The 13,745-nt window shown below is 43.1% G+C and overlaps 1 protein-coding gene across 1 annotated transcript; it reads left to right on the top strand.

Annotated features, from left to right (window-relative positions):
- The first annotated feature begins 59 nt into the window (after positions 1 to 59).
- LOC8034605 (transcription initiation factor IIA subunit 2) lies at positions 60 to 11,495 on the top strand. The gene is made up of 4 exons (XM_029982090.3): positions 60 to 284; positions 600 to 704; positions 10,711 to 10,840; positions 11,352 to 11,495. The coding sequence occupies exons 1-4, from the start codon at positions 213 to 215 to the stop codon at positions 11,366 to 11,368; spliced, it is 324 nt and encodes a 107-aa protein (XP_029837950.1). The 5' UTR covers positions 60 to 212; the 3' UTR covers positions 11,369 to 11,495.
- Positions 11,496 to 13,745: the final 2,250 nt, after the last annotated feature.

The raw sequence follows: 13,745 nt of genomic DNA, 5'->3' as shown, positions 1-13,745 counted from the left end.
ATGTTTCCATAATTTAAAAATTACTTGGTTTGTTTTATTTTTAGTAATATTGGGAATATTTCTTTGGAATGAGAACAATTCAGGATTGCGTCGAGCAACATTGGAGCACGTTCGCTTTCGTTGGTGGGTCTCTGTGGCACTGCAATCTTTCTGAGTTGGGAGCCCAAAATCGCTTTTAATTGAGTATATTTTTGTATGACGATAGTCCAGAGATGAGCTATCAACTGTACCGCAATACGACGCTTGGAAACACGCTTCAAGAGAGTCTTGACGAGCTAATACAGGTATGTTGCGTCTGGCCAGACAACCAACAGTTGCCGCACTTTCTACTCTAGTAGAGGTAAAGAATGCACCCGGCGAGTTATATAACGGCAAATTGTTGTAAATTACGTTTTAAACCACGCCTTAGTGTGCAGTGTCGGCAAATTTGACTCTACCCACCTTTATCATCGGCGAGGGCCGTAAGGACGAATGAGCCAGTCGAAATATCTATTCTATAAGAGACGTATATATAAATCGGAGCCGATATAAACTGGAACCCGAGACTGAGTTCAGGTTGTCTGTTTCTCAGTCCTTTTACACACGTTGCCTTTTTCCAGTGTGGTCAGATCACGCCGCACCTGGCCCTGAAGGTACTGTTGCAGTTCGATAAGGCCATCAACAATGCCCTGGCTAACAGGGTGAAGACGAGGCTTACTTTCAAGGTAAGACTGCACAATGAACTTCCCAAGCAGGACCTTGTGTTGCACTTTAAGCTACGAAACCGGAACTTTTTTCTAATTCTTGTATGGCAATAATTATGCTTTATTCCCTCATTTAACCTTGGGTGTTATTGGACTCAGTAATTGTTTCCACAGTGTTATCGAAACTAAAGCAAGTGTGCAGGCGAGCTGGTTCAATGTTAACATGGTGATTCAGGGGAGCTATGTTCGACAAATGCTTTGTTTCTGCTAAAAAGAAACGAAGTGACGATATTGCGTTTGATTTGCTAGAGGCTCAAATGACGAAAGTTCCTTCTTTCGTCATTTGAGCCTCTAGTAAATCCGACGTAATATCGTCACTTCCGTTTCTTTTTTGGAGAAACATTTGTCGAACATAGCCCCCCTTGGGCGGGGGAGGGAAGGGGACTTTTTTTTCCAACCCTCTCCTAGGTCACCATGTCCATGGGATGTTGCAGTCAGCCCTCTTATTGTCTGATGGCTATCAGATAACAACAGGGTGCGTTTGAATGGAGAGCATAGAGGTCACTTTTATTTATTTATAGATGCTGCTGATCCAACCAGGGGATCATACTGGAAGCAAAGTAGAAAATGTACCGGAGCACAAGAATAAATGCACAGCAATGTCAAGTTGAGAACTACAGTGGTCCACAATGAAGGGGTTCTAAGCTTGTCAGCATTAGAAGTCACTGGAGTGGCAAGCTGCCACATTCACTTTGAAAGTACACACCTACTTCCGAACTCACTTCTGAATCACGTAACAAGGTGCCTTCACATCTTTGGTAGCTGCCAGCAGGTAGCACCGGCCATCAGATAGTCTTCATTAGTATTTCGTTTCATGCAAAGTATAGGCCGACACGCTGTTTACAAACAAGCCCGCGTTTGCCCACACAAGGTGTGGGCACTGCGCGTGCGCAGAAACCAAATTCGCGCGAAGTGAAGCGTCTGCGCATGCGCAGTGCCGTTGACAGCGCCACCGCAGCTGCGTGACGTCAGGGCCGCGTGTTGGTCTATATTGTGAAAGGTCTGGCGGTGTTTGCTTTAGCTGCCGTTTAATTCATATGCAAAGAAGACTGTAAGCAAACCTGCAGCAGTGTCGTTCCGTGATTGACTTACTATTGTGTCTCCAGTAGGCTCACACAGCACTGTGTTCTTGTTCACATTTGAGAGCTGTATCTTGCCACTCAGTGCGAGCCCCATGAGGCTTCCTCTTCATTGAACACCAATGAACCAGTGCTCATTTCGGGGATTCCCATCTCCAGGGGCTTTTTCTTGTGACATCATGGTCATTGGCCAACGAGGGCTGCTTACAGTGACCCACCCTCTCCGCTAATAGTTACTGTGATCTTAGACACTTTTTGCCACCTCATTATACTCTAACGCACAAACATGTACCTTTCTGCAGTGCCGACAAAAGGCATAAGCTCAGTATTTAAAAACAGCCTTCTATTGGAAGCATGCGATGAGACAATGGTGCCACGGTGCAGCCCTTGGCAGAAATATTTCTTGCAGGCCATGGCCAGGCTGGCACAGACATCTTATATAGCAGCCAACCTTAGTTTTTAATCAGTGTCAGCTTACCCAAGCACAGCGTTATACCAAACGTTCAGGGTCACAGTCGGTGCTATCGTTTTTTACGCAAGACCTGGAAATAGAGAAACCATACCTCCATGCGCCGGCGAAAACCGTCGCAATCGTCTCAGTCGTCTCAATCACAGAATGTACTCGATTGGCCAGCGAGTGAAGAGCAATCTGGTATTGAGTATATTTCTTGCATAGATATTATCAATTGTTGCCACCGATGAATGTCGTCCCATAGTGATTTCTAAACCGTCGAACGCACGACAACTTCATGGAGGCACATTCCAACACAGATAAATGAAAAACATGGCGGGGTGTTGCCGTCAACATGAAGATGACGAATGATGTGACAACACATGCAAAGCAATGCTGGACACGGATAGGTTTTTGAATCTCAAGGTGTCAAACCTTTACTCCGGAGCGAGATAGAGACACGCGGCTGCGGGAAGGAACAGACAGGCAAGACGCTGCGGGTACATTACGAGAGGTCAGAGCAGGCGATGCTTCACTATGCGGCACAGCTTGGACGCTGTTGCTGGTGGCACTGCAGTCAGCTGCCAAGGCAGATTGCACGCCCCATTTAGGTGTTCCATGCTCGTGCTCATAGAAAACAAAGCATTCTGCTGAGTTAGGCTCATGTGCTTGTGCCCTTGTCTGCATTGTAGATATTTTAAAGAGGGAGTAGACATTTTTCTAAGGAAGGCTTGATCCCAGAAAGAGGAGAGTGTTTTCCAAGCACACTCGTCGGGTTTGAGGCTGGTCTCTTTCCGGTGTCCCTGCTAACCCTAATTGAGCTGGCTGCGATTTTGCTAGCTGCAGCCTGCGTAGGTGTGATTTCTCACACTGCTGGCAGTGAACAGACTACTTCTATGAATCCCTGCATGCAACACTGTTCTCCTTGCACTGTGGGAACTAGTTGGCGAGGGAGCAGAGTGGCATGGTTTCGGTTTCAATCAACACGTCGACGAGAGATAATGCACAGAATGTGGACTATTAACAGCCATTATCTCATGTTTCCTGTATACCGAGCACATCGTTTTTGGTTTCTAAATTAACCTAAATGGCCAGACCTCGAAGCTTTCGCACAAGCCCAAACCATACGTAATGTTTGTCTCGACACATGCTTGTTGTATTTTTGTACTCTAGCCTTTTCCTTAGCTTTTCGAGGTATGTGGGCGAGACAGTGCTGGAAAGTTCGATGTTGCGAAGCTCGGGAATCTTGCTTTTTTACGAGTCAGCACGCTGTAACCATGAATAAGCACGGCGTCTAGTGACCGGGAAAACCGGGAATTGTCAGAGAAATTTTAATTACAAGGGAAAATCAGGGAATTGACAGTGGTTTTATTTATTATTTTTATTTTTATTTATTCGTTACCTACATTTCGCCCTGGGAGCATTATTGTAGGGGAGTAACTTACATGTCAACACAGCAAATACACAAATGGAAACGCAAAAATTATCAATACATGGTGACATCTGCTAAAGTAATACAATGCGCAATCACACAAAAAAAAACAACAAAAAAAACATTTGAATACAACATACACATATCTACTATAAGCTGCTAACATCAGCACAATGCAAAACAATACATTAGTCATGGATCATTCTCATGTAAGTAACGACTTAAAAGACAATCAAATGTTTCATCCAAAGCCGAAGCCACAGCTCCGGGGTGTCTATTCTACTGATTTATAGTTAGTGGGAAAAATGACGATTGAAAACAGATGTGCGGCATGATATTTCCCGCATTTTCTTTGAGTGGTCTTATCTCTGGGAAATAAAAGTAAGGGGTTTAGGTAGATGTACCTATCAATGCCGGAACGTTCACGAACCATTTTGTCTAGAAAAGAGTACCTTGATAACCCCCGGCGAAGTTGGAGCGAGTCCCATGACCATGCTTTTTTTAATGCCGTGACATTGGTATGAATTATATTGTCAAAAAGCGAGCCCAGTCAGGAAAAATGAGCTGGAAACGCTATCGAGTGCCCTGAGCAAAGACTTGAGGACTTGGGGGCAGGAAAATGGCAATAAATTCTGCTTAGAGCGGAGCGTGGGCTCTGCTCGCCTGATGTAGAGTGTGCTACACAGTGCAAGGGGAATAGCCGACAAATCCAGTCCAAACCCTTGATTGGATTGGATTGAATTGAGGACACGACATTGACGTGTCTGGTTGAGCGCCATGTTTTCATCGTGTTTCCTTTCCGGAAGTGGCCCCTTTACTGACGATGTTGGCAGCAAGAAAGTGCTCGTTTAATCCGGACTGGACGAACACGAATATTTCGGAATATGCAAGTTTGACTAAGCCCGTTCAAAATAATCCTCACAGTGCTCAATGCTCAACGCCTTGTGTTATAATGGTGTTGTATATTTAACTGCCTCTACGGTGGTCAGGGGATTTCACCTGAAATTGTCAGGGAAAACCTAGAAAAGTCGGGGAATTTCAAAATAATAATTTGCTAGACACCCTGAATAAGTATTTATACATTGAGCTTACACCTTTATATTCGTGTTGCTGGTCGGGAATGTTGTTACTTGTTTTGTGCGTCCATTGATAAAATATATTTTTTCATTTTTTTTTACAATTACTATTTTTGTTAATACGCTCGAGTATGCGAGGTAAAACTTTGAGACGCCATTGAAAAGCTAAAATCAAACACACTTGTTATCTGTTATTTGTACTTCTCCGCAGCACTGCACAAAGTTAAGTCTTCACCCGCTTGCATTCTATTAATTCAATATCGCGTATGCGCATGAAACTATCCTGTAGTCATATAGGCAGATTCGCACATACAAACCGCTTTTAAGGAAGCTACAGTCAAGCACTTGCGTGAAGTATGTCACACCGTTCGGTGGACGGCACATTTATGGGCGTGAACCCCTATGCAGTGCGCCAAACAAACTAAAGGATTCAAAGTGCATTTAACGGTTGCTAATGATCATAAGATTTCTTATGTGTTTGCTCTCTTCCTGACCGAGTATGCCGATATAACTTCAGATGCACCGTTCAGACACAGACCTTGAGCGTTGGTAAAAGCCCGTCCAAAAAGGCTTACCGAGGAGTAGGGGACACTAGTTAGGGCCTCCGTCGTACCTAGCCGATCTCGGCGTTTGCGAAAGCTTAATCTCCAGTAAGCATAAAATTTGAGTGGGAGATATATGATGCCACGAGGAAGACTTCATAGTAACTTTTGTGCTGCAGTGAGGTTGAATTTATTGTGTTTCCTTAAAAGTTCATGCGCCAGCGTTGGGTTCAACCTTGAGACTCCTGTGAAGATGCGGCTTGTTTTTTGCTCAATGAAGTAACAAGTAGACGTTTAGTAAGCAAAATATGTGTAGGGCTCTAAGTGAACGAATTTCAGTTGTGGTTCACCGGTACTAGACAGGATTATTGAAATTGATCTCAAACATAGAGTCGTGGGGTGAGGATAAAGTGTTCAACTTTTAACTCTTTATAATGATGAAGGCCACCTTTGTGGCTTAAAAGCAAAGTGCTTGCCTACATACTCCCAGTTTGTGGTATCGAATCTTGGCAGCTTATTGTAAAAAAGGTGCTGTGTAACCGATATTTTGGTTACACGTCAGAATATTAACAGGCTACATTCTTTTATGTACCTTTGTGGGGTGTTCCTAGTTTAGATTTAGACAGAAAAAAAAAAACTACACCTTTTTGAAATCAAGTTTTAAACAAAGAACTCGGACAATACACCAACTCATGTTTACAAATGAAGCGGAGCACCCCTAGCGGACGCCACCGGCGCCGCGCATGCGCGATGCGGGTGTGGGCAAGAAGCTTGCCATCGCCCATAAACAAACCATTGAAATGTGATGTTGTCGGCGCCAATGTGAGTCCCCGCGCTCTCTTTCGCGTTGGAATTGTTGATTCTACGTCCTCCTAAAGATGTCGGACTACTTGAGCGGTGTCAGCGAAATTAACGAGGCTCGTTACACCGCAAAACTTCGCGTGAATAATCTGACATGCGGCGATTCATTCCGCATGGACGCTGCAGAATGTACGCTAAAGCCTGATTCACATGATGAGACTTCGCTTGCAATTTTCAGTAGCAACGTCGCTCGGACTGCAAAAGCGTGAACCGTAGCTGAGATGGTCGACGCCGACACTGACATTCGCAAGCAGAATCTAACCAAATGAATCAGGCATAACTAGTCGGTGATGGCCACTGGTAACAATGATCAACATCTCCTTGTATCTACTGTTTACGTCGAGCCTGCTTACCAACCTTCAAACTTAAGTTTTTTGAGGCCTGCACTTACTTCTTATCGCAAGTACCGGGCACACGTTTGGTCTATGGGCCGGTGTCCTCTAAAAGAGCAGACAACAAGCAGAAACGTTTGAAAGAGCGGACGACAGTTCGAACGATCAGGCGACCGTTTGAACTTGAAGACGCACTGAACGTAGTCCGCAGGTGGTCCGTACAACTTGACGGTTCTCCGGCGTTCATTTTGGAACAAAACAAATACATTTGATGGCCAGTAGTATCCGTGAATTTAATCCAAAATGCTTCCCGCCCAAGCAATCGTGGTCTGACGGCGTCTGGTTTTTCCTTTTCACGGCACATATCCACGTTATCGGACGAACCGAGCGCACGAAAACTGACCTTCAAACCTTTCTCGGCTCTCTTGGTACAGCGCCAGTCGCAGCATTTTGACGAGAAGGCAGGTTTTTGTCTGGTTCCTTTCAAAACAACGCAGGAATACACGTCTCACATGGGCACTTCTGCCCACAGCCTCGGACCGGAACTGCGTCCGACGCTTTACCGCGCCGTGACGTAACAGAGATGAGTTTGTGTATAAAACTGACTAAATGTTGGTTTGTTTACCGTATTAGACTTGCGAGTATTGCGCAACCAGCAGATGTGAATGTCAGTCACTCAGCCTGTTAACAAAGCAAATGGAGGTACAAGTATGGTTGGAGGTACAGCATTAACGGTTCCTCATGTTGTTTATTAACAGCTGTCAAAAGTGACAGCATCAGTTCCTATTCAAACTTGGAGAATAAACGCATTCCTCACTTTATGAAGCAAGCGGTTGTTGGTTGTATTAAATGTTTACTGAAGCAATAGTTTAGCAGTTTGCTTTATTTAGGGTCAGCTAATTTTTATGTAAAGATTACTACTTTTTCACCTGCAGCCTTGGCATGAAGCAATGAACTGAGTTTAGTGTATGTAGTGGTACCACTCGCACAGCTTGTTTTAATCATATATTTTGTTCTGCAATAAAAAAAAAAAAACACTACCACGCCCAAAAAAAAATTTTAAATTTTTTTTTCAGGTGATTTAAAATTGTGTCAGGACACTACCCAATCATTATTTTGCTGCAGAGTCACGTATCTTTTTAATAATGCTAAAACTTTTCCGAAGCGTGAGCAAGCAGATTCATGGCCGACTAGCGTACCGAGGAGGAGGGGGAAATGTGAAGGAGAGATTTGCCGGAAGTCGCATGGCTATTGCCCTCTACCCAGTTTTTTCTCGTCCGCTTCTCCGGCATGTGAAGTAGACAACGTTGCATGCTCCATTTGTCGTGCGATTGTTTTGCACTTATATCCCTTCCATGAACGACAGTTCCGAAGTGGCGGTCCCCCGTCCATCGCAGTATTTGTCCGTCGTGCACCGCCATCTTGTCGTCCAGCCCGCGGTACGTCGCCATAGTGAGAAGGACGTAGTGCGTTTACTTCCTTTGATCTGTGCAACATTTGTTTCAATCGACGTATTTGCAGCTTCTTGGATACCACAAAAAATATGATTTTATATGCTTCTCCATCTTTAATATTTAATGTGCACCTTGACGGCCCACGATTTTGAGTATATTTGGTATGCTATAGATTGAATGGACATGACCATGAAAAAGACAGTGAGTGCCCCTGGAACCAGCCAATTCTCGACCGGCGGTTTTTGGGCGGAAAGAAAACAAACTTTGTGTCGCAAATGGTGTCCTAGTAGTTAAGCTCTCGTAAATCATGTTCAAATAAAAAAATTGGCGAGCATAAATATCCTGTCAGTGTCCCTTTAAGGGAGGGACTTCCTTTTTTTTTAAATTAGGTAGGAGTCATTCACTGGTCACGATAGCTGTGTCTACTGCAGCCAGTTTCAGTCTGATTAACAAGCCTCCAATTCCACACCACTAGGCTTCTTGCTTTTGGACAATTGATAAGAGGGTACTTGATTTAAACATCATACCCCACAGTAACAGGCACAGCTCTGTGTGGTGCTGTGTTAGGAAATACTTGCTAAGGGTGTTTCTAGTTGTATCTCTTCCTGTTTCTGTTTAAAGCACAGATTGCTTTTTGAAATTATTACACATTGACTCTCTGTGGTTTTCCATTGAAGCCACTTTAATTTGCGAATTGCTGTTCAACATGCGCATTTTGGGGATGATGTTTCTGACCGGTTCTTGATATAATCTGAAAGGGATCTTAATCATCTTTTGATGCTAAAGAGTCTTTTCAAGGGTTTTATATTTTGGAGTCAGTGGCTGTTATTCTTGGCCACAATAATAGCTGTGGCAAGAACAGAAGAGTGATCTCACAAGAAAGAAGAAAAGTGTTCTTGAAATCTCTTGGGAAGGGGGAACAAACAAAGGCCAAAGAGAAGTGGTAGGAGATATTATCTTCCTCTACTTGCACTTGCTTATTCCTGAGAGCAAGAGGCAGATAAGAAAACTTGCTGGGATTATGGGGCTGCTTCAGGTACTGGCACAGGGCACAGAAGAGATACCTCGGAGCTAGAAGAGTCGACCTTTGTTTTGACCTCGAGCTAGATAATGCACTGGCAGACTTCGAAGCCTATCTCTTGAGGGATTCTCGAAGTGGCCAAAAGGGGAGGAGGTGATAAACTTTGTAATATTTATGTTAGATTCAGTTGGAAAATATCTAGACCAATTTTGGAAAGCCTGTACAAGTAGGAGTATGCTAAATGGAATTTCTGAGTGCATCTTTTTTCAGCCTGATGTTAGGATGCATGAGCCACTGTCTTAAGGGGTCATCATGAACCAAACCCCTAGTCTGGGGACAATACACAGAATAAGACATAACATGGTTGAGACTTTGTTATGTCTTAGGCTTGTGTGTGTATGTTAAAGTTGGTCTGGGTTTTCTTTATGTGGTTAACCCTCACCAGCTCCCATCGGTGCATGTATTTCCAATGGACGCTCACAAAAACAGATGGAAGATGCAACTGCAATACCTTTTGCTAGTTACTCGAGCGCATATTTTAGCAGACGGCATCTGCAAATTTGCTGAAATCGTCTTGAGCTGGCAGGTGACACTACCATCCTCTGTCTGCTTGTGTGAGCATCCATTGATGATGCACAGTCAGGCTTTTATTGATCACATAGCAATACCTTTGGTTTAGAGATTGAGAGTTGCTCCGAGAAAACTTTGATAGATTGTTTGGAATATTGTAAATGAGTAATTTTCATGAAAACACAATTTTTACTAATTTTGCTGCCTAAACTATATTGAGGAAACTTTATCACGCAAATATATCGCCCCGTGGTATGCCAAATATATAGCGTATAATTCCCAATCATAAAAGCTTTTTTGCCCAATAAATTTCCCCAAACTCCACATTGTGAAGTTTGAAATACAGAGGCCACGAAAATAAAGCCAGTTACAGTGGTGCTTAACTGGTAATGTTTACCATTTGAAATGGCTCAGGGCTGTAGCATGCACCTCGTCTGACTAGCATTCACATTTAAAAATGCAATTAATGTATAAAAGCTTGAAAACATATAAAAGTAATGGTAAGGGTAATGCTTTCACTAAAAGCAAGTTTTCACTAAAGCAAGTTTTCCAGGTTTTTTCACTAAAACACAACTGCAGAAAAGGAAACAGACATTCAGGAATCACCAAGAAAGGCATAACCAACTGGAACTCTCACCAGAAAATTGCTTCTCCCACGGCTTTTGGTGGGTGTGGGTCCTAGAAGTTTAGGAATGTTCTTTTTTAATAAAAATCCATTTGTGTGTTCTGCTGGGTCTCCCCATAACAACCTATTGGCGACGTGAGCTTTTGAAAGCGTCGCTGTGGTCGGCCCATCACAATTGGCCGAATGCTGACTATGACGTCAGCAAAGGGTGTCTCGTCGACGGAAGTAAGAGGAATGTAAGAACTTCAATTTTGACGGTGTTGGCAGTGTTGCTTTGAGAGCACAATGATTTCAGGCTTCCACCATGCTCATTACAAACACCATCGAATTTGTTGTTCAGAAGGTAATGACGTCACGAAAGGTAACCGAACGAGGGCGCCACCGAAACATCTCGCCGCTAATAGCAATTTGTCCATCGGTTGTTGAGTTGCAGGAGCATAGTTTGACACTTTATGTCCGGAGTGTCATTGGTATTTTTGTTGACAATATTTTAAAACTAACCTGTTTTTTTTTCTTTTTAATAGGCTGGCCACCTGAGCACGTACCGATTCTGTGACAACGTCTGGACCTTTGTGCTCAAGGATGTGGAGTTCAGGGAAGTGCAGGAGCTCGTCAAAGCCGACAAAGTGAAGATCGTCGCCTGTGATGGAAAAAGTGTGTTGTTTTTTCTCTTTGGTAGTTTGCTTTCTCTTTATGGGGAATAATTGGCGCAGTGCTACTTTATTGGGCTTATACTGAAGAGGTTCCGCTCAGTCCAGATCCAGTCTTACAATCGGTTTATTGCTCCTCCTGATCAATGGCCCCCTGGTTAAATTGTTTGCTTAGCTGTTGCCCTTAGCCCAATCAATGTTTCCAATCACAGCCGTTGTCCGTCTACTCAGCATTGACATTTCTGTGTATTGTTCTAAAAACTAGAGATGTATTTTTGGTGCAGGGCTTGTGTCGTACCAATCACATTATTCAAGCATAAAATGAGAAAAAATGTGCATATTGTAGATCTTGTATAAGTACATAGTCTTTGCATGCATATGGGATATAGGTCCAACATTCAAACCAATCTGTGGATGTGAATTGAACAAAGTGAACAAAATTGGAGACATTACGGGTGATTTCAGGTATATATGCATTGGGTCTCCATAACCATTTAATTTTTCTTTTCTTATAGACCAAAACCAGACCTAACCATTTGCATAGGCTGAAGAACCCCAGGTGTACAGATTTCTTCACGAATGACAAGCATCACCAATTCCTACGCACACGGTTGCTATCTGTACCCATGTATTTATGAATGAATTGCATCACCCTCCTCGACAGTCTCCTTTGTGGATTTTTTTCGAGAAAAAAAAACACACATACATAGCTGCAGTCACCCCTCTTTAGGTGTACTGCCAATCATGTGCCTTGGCATTGGCATTCTGTTTTTAGATATTCGAAATAAGGGTGTTGAATTGATAAAAGATAGTAAAAAGCTCAGATTCCAACATGACAGTCAAAAGCAATAATTGATTCATTGAAAGCTTTTTATAATATAATGAATGGTTTCATGCACTTAGCACTGATTGTTTAAAACCACCACTACCCAGGTCCTCGTGGTTAAATCATTGCCGAGCTTTAAAACAATGCAGATCTAAAAACTATTGTTTTAAATTTTCTTCCTTTGTGCAATACAAGAATGAAATAATTTAACAAATGATGTTGCGACAAATTATTCTTGAAAACTTTGTTGAGGCTATTGAGTTGCGCTTCGAATAGTAGTTCATTGGTGCACTGTTTTTCCCCTTTTTTTGTATTTTATGCATATAAAGAAAATAAATAAGGACAGAACATCAATTTTTGTGCTACTTAATCTCACCTACTAACAGTTCTTTGGTACAGCAAGTTTTCAGAAGTTGGGAACTATGTGAAAATTATCACATCTTTTTGGAGTAATGTTTGGAGGTGGGCTAGTCGGTGATGCATTGTAAACATAGAAATAAAACAGCGCAAACGAACACAAGGACAAGTAGAAGGCAGTGCTGTGTCTGCGTCCCTTTTTCTACTTGTCCTTGTGTTCGTTTGCGCTGTTTTATTTCTATGTTTACAATCTTTTTGGAGCTAGGTTCCTCACATTGGAAAGCTGAAGTTCAGGCCTGTTGGTGGCTCATATAAATCTTCATGAGCATCACCACCTTAATTTTTTCACCCTGGAAAGTTTGTTGATGACAAAAGGACAATGAACTGCGTGTGTAGTTCTTCAAGCCTTTACGGTTGCTGGTGCGGCCCATGACATTGAAACAGGATATTTGTAACTTATTTTCTGATATGCCCTGAATGTAAAATATGTTTGCAACTGAAATTTGGATGCAAGAGGCTTCTGGTTTTTTGTTTTTACTTTTGAGGATCAGCCGCCTGGTACCTGCAGTAAGGGAGGTTATACCTTGTTTTTAATTGAAGATGGTCATGTTTGTATATTTGGTGATAAGCTTGTGGCTACTAAAATATGCCTCTAGCTGATTCTCACGCAGTACACCCAGTTAAGAGACGGTTCAACAACCTTCCATCAGAAGCGGTCCCGGAATTTTTGCTAGCTCAGTGCATATTTAAGGCACTGAATATATTAGTTTACTAGACAACAACAGCTAAATATCTTGATTACATGTACACACTTCCAACAGCTCCCCCAAATTGTCAAGTCTCTCTTCAAGCGATGGTGCTAATTTTTTATGTAACAGGAAAACCGGCCTCAACTAGGCCTTAGAAAGCTGCACTGTAAATGAAATGGTAGGAAACTGACATGTTCTTTTTGTCACTTTTTGATTTGAGTGGGAAAAGAACATGTCATTTTCTACATCTGAGGACATTTTGTATATCAAGATGGCCATGATCTACAAGCCACACATGTTGATCTGCAAATTGTCTTCTGGTTTGCTAGGCAAGAGCTTACAAATTTCAATCCCTGTGGTGTTCTGGACAAAACCTCCATCAAGGGCTCAAAAGTAAGAATGGTGCGAGCACAGCTGTGCTAAACATTTGCTTTACACTGATCACTGGCTTTAGCAAAAAATAATTTCCTGAACGTTTATCTTGCATTTGGGACATGTTTATGTTGATGAACTGGACAGCAACAATACACTCCGTGCGGCGGCGCACCGCCGCCGCGCGGCCGTTACCGAAGGTAGGCAGTGAGAACCCCAGAGAAAACGGAACCGGAACCACGCCACGTACGTTGGTATGCATTGAAGTCGGAGCTGTGCGGTTGCGCTGGGTTCACAGCATGAAGTGCTGCCGGTGCTGCGTCGTTAAGTACTTCAATAGTTATGCGTCGTATCTCGTGGGGACAAAGTTTCACAGTTTTTCACCTCGCCAATGTTTTGTGGGACAGCAACAACGATGGACCCGTGCCGCACTGCACGAGAAATCTTGTCTCCCGATCATATTTGCCACTGTGTCGGCACGGCTGACATATTCTACACTGCCGCTTTGCGCTCTGTGTTTGTTTTTGTACCAGTGATGCCTATGTGTGTCAGCGCCGATGGCACGAACTGAAATGCCATCCCACACTCGCGGGTATGCAGTGCCA

The sequence above is a fragment of the Ixodes scapularis genome, unplaced genomic scaffold, assembly GCF_016920785.2.
Source record: "Ixodes scapularis isolate PalLabHiFi unplaced genomic scaffold, ASM1692078v2 PGA_scaffold0__279_contigs__length_252992795, whole genome shotgun sequence".
NCBI lineage: Eukaryota > Metazoa > Arthropoda > Arachnida > Ixodida > Ixodidae > Ixodes > Ixodes scapularis.
This window is presented reverse-complemented; position numbering and strand designations above follow the sequence as displayed.